At 43.8% G+C, this 8894-nt stretch overlaps 2 protein-coding genes across 56 annotated transcripts in view; one reads left to right on the forward strand and one right to left on the reverse strand.

The window, feature by feature from the left end:
- The window catches only part of TDP1 (tyrosyl-DNA phosphodiesterase 1), an 84506-nt gene extending 80096 nt beyond the window's left edge, over positions 1-4410 (reverse strand). For 3 of the 6 annotated variants that reach the window (XR_014242227.1, XM_082383700.1, XM_082383699.1), the window contains exon 1: positions 3139-4410. Coding sequence is in view for 3 of the 6 variants with exons in the window: in XM_082383700.1 (XP_082239826.1) it covers positions 3139-3299 (161 nt within the window). In the remaining 3 variants the exon portion in view is untranslated. Of the gene's footprint in view, positions 1-2964 lie in introns of all 6 variants that reach the window. The other 3 variants (XR_014242226.1, XM_082383698.1, XM_082383701.1) reach the window with 3 other exon arrangements.
- A 13-nt stretch (positions 4411-4423) lies between these two features.
- EFCAB11 (EF-hand calcium binding domain 11) overlaps positions 4424-8894 on the forward strand; it is a 229403-nt gene continuing 224932 nt past the window's right edge. For 49 of the 50 annotated variants that reach the window (XR_014242243.1, XM_082383767.1, XM_082383744.1 and 46 more), the window contains exons 1-3: positions 4425-4611; positions 5295-5390; positions 8814-8859. Coding sequence is in view for 49 of the 50 variants with exons in the window: in XM_082383767.1 (XP_082239893.1) it covers positions 4537-4611; positions 5295-5390; positions 8814-8859 (217 nt within the window). In the remaining variant the exon portion in view is untranslated. Of the gene's footprint in view, positions 4612-5294; positions 5391-8813; positions 8860-8894 lie in introns of all 50 variants that reach the window. The other variant, XM_082383779.1, reaches the window with a different exon arrangement.

Consider the following 8894-nt stretch of genomic DNA (forward strand, 5'->3'; position numbering starts at 1 on the left):
AGAGGTTAAGACAGACTTACTACTTAACCCCTACTTAAACAGCTCAGTTTTTTGTTTGTTTTGACTGATTTTTTAAAACTTAAGTTCCCTTAGTGTTCTAGACTCTGGAGACTGCTATCACAATTCACTTTGAAGGAGCCATTTTGTCGGTTAGTTTGCAACTGAAAAATTATTTAAGAACAAAAGAACCATCTTTGGAAAAACTACTCTGCTGTAAGCTCTAGCTTCCACTGAATTCTAAACCAGCTCTAAAGCTAGGCACTGAGTAATAGAATCTTCGACTGGGATTCCTCAGGCTGTTCTCCCTAGATTCCTGCCCCATCCTAAAGCAAAGAGAGGGTTCTCAAGAGTTTTTAGGTGAAAAAAGGGTTCAGCTCCCAGCCTGAGAAAAGGAGATGTATACAGACGTCTTAGAGGTCACCACCACCCCTCTTCCCAGATCAATTACGTATAAATAAAATGGAATTCAAAAATCCTGAGAACTCTGAAAGGAAAATATTTATTCGTCTTTTGTGACTGTGTGAGCTATTTAGGAGATTTCTAAATTTTTCAGTTTTATCATTATCTACACTTTCTAGAACCACATGTGGGGTGGGGGAGGGGAGGAGGACAGAGAATTCCCTCCAAAAAAGGACAAGTGGGTAAAAAATAAAGCTTTGAAAAAGACATTTCCTAGAGAAAAAAAGTTTTTGTCTGCTCTATACATGGTTTAAATTTTGGATCTGCTCACAATCCAAAATGTGCCTGAGATTATTTACCAATTAAAGGCAAAAAAACCTTTATAATATGCTAATAAAACTGTAACAAATCATTAAGCCTAGCAGGTTACCAGCCTCTCTATGCAGTCAAGGCGCTTAGCCTGTTGAAGGGGAGCTGTTGGTAAACACCAAGATTAACCAGCAACTGATTCTACTTTGGAGGACTGCATCTGGCTTCGGGATCAGAATTTCATCTCTCTCTCACACAGGCCCAGACTCTCTGCATTCTCAGACAGCTTTCATACTCAAGTCATATAGCTTTACAAGGACAGAACCTAAGTGTTTTCCTTCAATTGTTTGTTCATGGTTTGTCTTCCCTGGGCAGTGCCTCGCACAGCACAGGTCTAACACCACACTCTGGGTAAGTGGTGACACCAGGATCAGAATTACAACACAGGTGGGCTGACTCTGAGATCTGACATTCAGTGGGTCAGCAAAGTGCAGTATTTCCCAAAGCGGAGGTGACTGGGACCTGACATTAACTAACATTACATCATGAAAGTACCTCCCTTTCCCACTCCAATCCAATATCTCAGTTTAATCAAGGAGAAAGCTGTTTGTTGAAATGTCTCTATTCCTGCTTTTGAACAAATAACAGACTTTGGGCTCTTCTGCAGGCAGTAACACTTTGGTTTAACATCAACAGAAGGTATCTTATGGCTCCATTACATTTACAATAACTGAAGTTTACTTCTTAAAGATAGTGTTTATGTAAAAGTGGGTTCAAATGAAAATATTAAGCAAATAGTAGTACAGATGTTGACAGTGAGACAAAACTGGGGAGGAAGCAACCGACCACATTACTGAAATTTGGCGAACACTGCGTTAAGCTACAATGCCAGGGAGGGTAAAAATCTAAAGAAATTCTACCACCAGATGCCAACTCATAACATTAGAGTGTCTATTAGACACTAAAAAAAAAAATCTGTGGATGCAAATGGATACTCCTCTTAAAGCTGCTAGCTCCTCCTCTCCCCCTACCATCCCAGACCCAGCTGGGCTATTTCTTTTACGCTTCCAGCTGATCCTTCTTATAGAGCTTGCAGACCATCAGGAGGGCATGGGAGTCAATCTCAACTGAGGCCAGGTGTGGCCAGTAGTGGGCAAATATGACTCCAATTTCAAACCCAGTCATTACTAGGTGGTAAATGTGCACTTAGGCAAGTTACTTAACTGCTGAGCCTCAACTTCCTCCTCTGTAAATGGGTGTCATACCTACCTCCCAGAGTATGTTCATTAGAAAAATATTTATTGAGCAGCTACTATGTGCCAAGCCCTGGGAATAAGAAATTAACAACATAGAAACAATTTGCCCTAGAAAAGCTTATATTTCAAGGAGAAAGAAACAGATGGACACAAACGAAAATAACCAAAAAAGCCAAGATATCTTTACAGATATTCATTATATTTTACAGGTATGAGAGAGTAACAGGGATGCCCTTACCTTAGACTATCCTGAATTTAACATTTAAGTGAGCTCTGAAGGATGAAAAGGAATCAGCCAAATAAAAGTGGGGGAGGGAAAAAAGAGTATTCCAAGTGAGGGAACCCAACCTGCAAAGACCAGAACAAGGTTGTAGTAACTCCAAAAACAGACAGAAAGATTTGGGTAAGGAAGACAGGTAGGTGGTCCAGGATGAAGGGGGTGGGCAGGAGTAAGTTAAAGATCCTGGATTTTATTCTAAGAACAGTAGGCTCCACTTAAGGGGAGTACCTTTTAATAAGCAGGGGAGTACCTTGGTCCGATCTCCTTTTTAAAAATATTACGTTCCCTACAACTCTGTATGGAGAATGGTTTGGAGGGAGACAAAAGTCGAAGTGAGGCGGCTCCTGCAGGGACTCTGGTAGCTCATGAAGGCTCTCGGAATGGAGTGAAGTGGGCTGATTCCGGGGTACACTAAGAAAGGACAGCTCCTAACTTTTCTGTGCGCTCACCTTTACTGGGCATACACTCATTTCACACTCATAACTGTTTCCATTTATGGGGAGACTAAACACAGAGGTTAAGTGCCTGGCACAGAGTAAGCGCCCAACATGCTAGCTAGCACTAACTCTCCAGGCCATCTGCCTACTACGTGGAGGAGCCAGAGTAAGAATCCGCGGAGGGGGACCCCTCCAGCAGGACTCTGGTCTCCTCAAGCAGCAGCTGCTCACGCCAAAGAGGTACTATTACTGGAGGAAGCCGAGGCCCAGAAGGAGACCCTACCTAGTGTCTTTACAAGATGCTCCGCTTCCCTCCGGATCCACCTCCAGCCCCGCAGGGCACTCAAGAATTCGCCGGACGCCGGCTGCCCGCGCTCCAGGCCGGAAGGAGTAAAAGCGCGGGCAGTTGCCGAACGCGCACCAGAGGCCCCGGAACCCGCGGCCTCCAAACACTCACCTGAAGCCCCCAGAACACGCAGCCGCCGGGGGCCCCGCCCCTCCGCCGCCACTCGCGCCTGCGCGCGCTTCAAATGCTCCAGGCCGCGGCGCGCGCAGAGTGGCCCTGCCCCTTCCCCTTCCGGGATGCCCGCAGCTGGGTCCTAAAGCCCTCCGGGTCATGAGGGGCTGAGGGGGTACTCCCGCCGGAAGGGGCGGAGAGAAGACCTTGGCGCGTCTCCTAAAAGGGGGAGAGAGGAAAAGAAATTTCCCTCACTTCTCCCGTAGTTAATTAGCAAAACTTATCCCCTTTGCAGAGGTTCTCATAGCTTCAGACTCCCGGAGCTCGAGGTGTGTGTGTGGCGGGGGGGTGGGAGGGGGTGGGTATTTTAAAGGCAGAGACAGGATCACCTGAGAGGTTCGAGGAAGCTGAGGGCTGAGACCAGTGTCCCGGGAGGAGTGGGTTCTCCTTGGGGGAGCGGACTGTAAAACCTGCTGTAAAATAAAAGGTTAAACGAGCTCCCTTAGACTCAACCTCGAATGCCCGTTTCTTCGTTGAAACAGGGGCGTGTGCCTGTGTGCGTGTGTTGCCTTTTTAATCTTACTGATTTGTCAGAAGAGAGAGGTCTGAGATAAGCTCCTTTGCAAAGCGGAACCCTCGCCATATTCCTTGCCTTTAATAAGGCTGTTTGCTGTGCAATTTGGGCTCAGTGCTGTTGATATTATTCTCAGAGTTTCCTTCACACCAGGCACCTCTCCTAGAGGACTGAATGAAATAACTTGGGGTAAACGTCCTAAGGGCTCACTTGGTTCGTTTATTGAAAATCTGTTTTGTGCCAGGTACCGTGCTCAGTGCTAGGCTTATAGGGAGGACGGAAAAGACACAGTAGCTACCCTGGAGGGCTCGATCCCAATGACTTGCTGATCTGCACGGGAGCCCCTGTCTTGTTTTGATTGGTTACTTTTATGCTTTGTTCACACTCTTTTTGTGTCTCCTATAATGTTTAGCATAGTGCCATTGATCAAAATTATCAAAAGTAATTTACTACAAGGTGTGGGGGCAGAAAATGAAAAGAATCATGCAGAACACGTTGAAACAGCACCTGGGTGAGCGGGATCCACGGTCGCGCGCCAGGAGTTAAAGGGACGAGAGGGGCGGAGCCAAGGCTGGGGGCGGGCCTGGAAGCCCCTCCGCCATAGGCTGTTCCAAGGAAACGTTATTAAACAAAGTCTTTGGCTAATAGAACTGCGGGGTCAACGCCAGTGGCACGCAGGCCGTCCAATGGGAGAAGACATTGGAGGTACCCGGCCAAGTTCAGCTTCCTGAACTGCGGGGAGCTTGGCGGGCGGTCGCTGCAAGCCGGGCGTAGGCCGCAGAGGTCGCGAGTTCAGGCGTCCCGGCTCCCGTGTGACTGTCGTGATGTTTTTCTCCCAGGCCGGGGCCCGGCCGCGGATGTGGGAAGCCAGCCCGTCAGAACACAAGAAGTGGGTGGAAGTAGGTGTCCGGAGGGCTGTCTCCGACTTTAACTTGACCCGGGACTTTCACTTCCGTCACCCCCTCCTGGCTCTCACTCAGCTTTGTTGCAGAGATAAGGGCTGGACTATCCTTCCGAAGTGTCATGATTAATGACCGAGGCTAGGGCTGCAAGGCTTCTGGATCCCTGTCCAGTGTTCTACTTCCAATTCCTTCTTTTCTCCGCGACATAGTCTGTGTATAACAACCTGTAATCTCCATCTCTCCTCCCGCCTTTCAAAGCCAGCCCCTTTGCCTCACCTTCCCAATTCTAGGATTGAATTTTGGGTAGAATTTATCCGAATGGTTTAAAGGAATTAACCCAGCGATTAAGTCGTTTGCACTTTTTGGGGGGTAAATTTTAGCACATTAAGATTTCTTTTTCTTTTTGGCCCTGGGGGCAGCATTCGGGATCTTAGTTCCCCGACCAGGGTTAGAACCCGTGCCCCCTGCAGTGGAAGCTCGGAGTCTTAACCACTGGTTCTCCAGGGAAGTCCCAGCACATTAAGATTTCTTGAGGATTAAAATTAGGATAATGAAATTCCATTTCCCAGCTCTACTCTTGGCTAAGTTTTAGGTTTGGGAGGTCTAAACTTAATATAAGTTAGTAATAATAGAACAAACTGTTTCTGTCTTATTAACTAAAGATATTTGCTGTTCTTTAGGTATTTAAAGCATGCGATGAAGAAAGCAAAGGCTATCTAAGCAGAGAGGACTTTAAAGTTGCTGTTGTAATGCTGTTTGGATACAAGCCCTCCAAGGTAGAACTTTCTTTTGTTATTTGGGGACTGGGCTGACAATACAGTAGTGGATGGATTCTAAGTAAAGTGCAAAGGACTAGCTTAGGATGTTTATGAAGCAAACCGCTGCCTTTTGAGCAATTTCAGAGATGTGTCCAGTGCTGAATTTTACTTATGTCTTAAGAATCCAACTCAGGAATGAATTAGAATCCATCAAGACTAAGTCACCAGGCTGCTAATAATATTAAGTAGGAGATGCTAGCGAGGTTCCAAGAGGGAAGCCTGGGAGTGGGATGTTGGTAACAGAAGGAATTCACAGAGGAAGTGACATGCAGGATTCTTTTTTTCTTAAATTAAAAAAAAAAAATTTGCTCCATTTAAATTATGAAAATAATGCATTTACATAGTCAAAAAATTGAAACGGTCCAGAAAAGTATAAAGTTGGTTGTAAAATCCCCTCCCTCCCTACCAAAGGGTCCCACTCCTCAGGAGTTACCATTATTAACAGTTTCTTGTGTATCATCCCAAAATTTCCTATGTATTGACAGACACGCCTAGCATTGTATTGAAAAGTGGGTGCATAGTATGCCTATTTTATTTTAACTTACTTTTTTCACTTCACAATAGAAGAACATAAAAGCACACACACCACATTAAAAAAATAGTTGCTTACTATTCTCTTTAGCTAGTTTCCTTGTTTTGGTCATTTCAGTTGTTTCTATTATTTTTCATTCCTACAAATATTGCTGCTGTGAGCATTCTCTTATAACTATATCTCTGCTTGTGGATATATCTCTGTGGAATAAATTCCTAGAAATACAAGTGCTAGGTACATTTGAAATTTTGTTGGGCGTTGCTCTCCAGGAAAGGTTGCACTAATTAAGGAGAGTTGAGCTGAACTTCAGTGACTCTCCCATTTTAGTAGGACAGGTTTCCTATGCCTCCTGTCCTTGTGCTGCTCCTCTTGTCTGTTACATCCATTCTAGTGATGGGTCCCTCTTGTTAAGCTGCTGAACTGGAATTAATCAGGGGCAAGATCTTGGCCAGGTTTAAGAAATTCAACTGCAGGCATCAAACAGAGGGAGCACTCAGGGCTCTGCCTGCAATGTCATCCCTCCTGCTGTTGTTAGACAAAGTGGCTGGGCAACTGCTTTGGCCCAATTGTTCCCTGTGAGTGGGCTCTACCTGTCTGTCAGATTGCAGGCCCTGCAAAGCCAGGGACCACGTGATGTCCCACTTCTCTGTTCTTCATTATGCTTAAATGTATTACAACTTCATTGTTAATATGTTCTGTTGATATAAATATGTCCCATGAACCACCCAGGTAGGTTCAACTGCTAGGGGTTGCTTAGTTACTGAGAGGTTGATTATGGAGCTTCAGGGCTGGCTCCCAGAAATTGCAGCTCTCCTGTTAACCTGCAATCATTTCAGCTGGAATTCCAGAGCAGGTCAGCTAAGTGGACTCAGCTTTTGAAGCACTGAATTTAACCCAGGTTCAGCTGGAAAGATATCTGGTCTCATTCTACCTTTATCACCTTTGGATCTACTTACTTGATTTTAATTTTAGAACATGTAAGTGAGGAATTTAATGACAAGTACAGTGATATGGTAACATACATACATACACACCATCAAATTTAACAGATTTTTACTTTTGGTTGAGGTTTTGGATTTTATTTTTTAATCAAAGGAAATGCTTGTTTACTGCAGATCGCTAAACAGTGAAATACTGATATAGCAAATCACCTATGCACTAAACAATCATTTGTAACAATCATGAAGTTTTATTAAGTGACACTTAATGTATTCCCTCTGTGAAATTTAACAGATTTTTCCCCTTATAATAGGTTGAGGTTTGGGGTTTTATTTTTAAGCATTGCTTTTCAGCAAATGAAATATTCACTGAATGCAGGTCATGAAGCAGTAAGGCACTAAAATAATAAATCACTTCTGCATTCATGAAAATGTTTACAGAATGAAATTTATTGTGTTCCCATTTAATAAAAGGAGCACTTGCTAGTTGCTAGAAATATAAAGGTGAATAAACATAGACCCTACTTTGAAATAGTTCACAGTTTAGTGTAGAGAGACTTATAAAACTCTGATAAATACTAAGATAGAGAAGAGATTAAGAACAGAAAGGGAGGAGGGCAAGGAGAAGGGTCTAATTCTGTAGTAACTTTAATAGGAATCTGGGCATCATTTAGAGCAGCGGAGGTAGACTCTGATATGAAGTGTCTGGGAGCGCTTTGTGGTGGTGGGATAAGTTATGCCTTGGTGATTCACGGTTGCCTGTGGTGGCCGTATCAGAGTGATGTGACAACAGGACTGAAGGGATAAGAAAATAAGAAAATTCAGAAGGAGTAGGTTTGGGGGAAAGGCAGTGAGTTCGGATTGGGGCATATTAAGTTCGAGGAGGCTACAAGCACCCCAAGTGCATTCCTTTTTTAAGTGCTGTGCTGGGTGTTGAGGTGATGGTGGTAAAGATCTGCTCTCAGATTGTGCCACCTCCCTTAGATGTAGGAATCTGAAGTTGGGTGGAGAGGTGAGGGCTAGAGATAGATTTGGGATTCCTCACAGGTGGTAGCTGAAAACATGAGACTGAGGTGGCATTGCCCAAGAGGAGGATGCGGAGTATGAAGGGCAGCATCCTGAGGGGAGAACATGGGGGGAGTACCCACATTTAAGGGTCGGTGGGGACTCCATGAAGAAGATGCACTGGGAACTGGTTGTCTGGGAGGGGCAGGAGGAACCAGGGAAGTGCAAGGCATGGAATCCAAGGTGGAGAAGCTACATCAGGTGTTGCCAAGATTCTAATTCCATGATGTTTATAAAGCTCTCTTAACAATGTGGGAAAATGCTTATGTTTTAATATTTAGTGAAGGCAGGTCCCCAAACTTAATATACAGTGTATTCTCAAATATGTTTAAAAATGCATGGAGGGGGAAAAAAAAAGCTGTACTAGGCCTAAATGTTAACAATGGTTTTCACTGGATGGCTGGTTTTTTAGATGTTTTTCTTCATAATTAAAAAATATTTTTCATGTTTTCTACATCATGTTACTATTACAGTCAGGAAAAAATTTTTAAATAAACCCATAGAGGCCATTGTAACAATTGCTTGCATTTGTCTAAAACAGAAATGTTACCTTTTAGGTTATGCTGTATATGTGACAGCCAAGTTGAATTTATATGACCAAACTGTTTTGGTCAATGCAATAAAGTTTTGGGGGCCATTAGAGTCTGTAGTAGATTAGCATCTGGTATCTTATTAATAGAAGAGAAAAATGACTATTATAGCTGTTCTGTGATGTTACTTGTCTGCTGGATTCAACAAAGTAGGTTTCTCATAAAATACATTCCTTCCCCGCACCCCAGGAATTAAGAACTTGTACTGTGAAAACATTTGATGAAATTGTATATCTTATGCTTTTTTCTTTTCTAGATAGAAGCTGATGCTGTGATGTCCTCAGTAGATCCAAACACTTCCGGTAATGTGAAAGTTAATTTTTAGTACTCTTATTTA

This window comes from Balaenoptera borealis, assembly GCF_965194805.1.
Source record: "Balaenoptera borealis genome assembly, chromosome: 3".
Classification (NCBI taxonomy): Eukaryota; Metazoa; Chordata; class Mammalia; order Artiodactyla; family Balaenopteridae; genus Balaenoptera; species Balaenoptera borealis.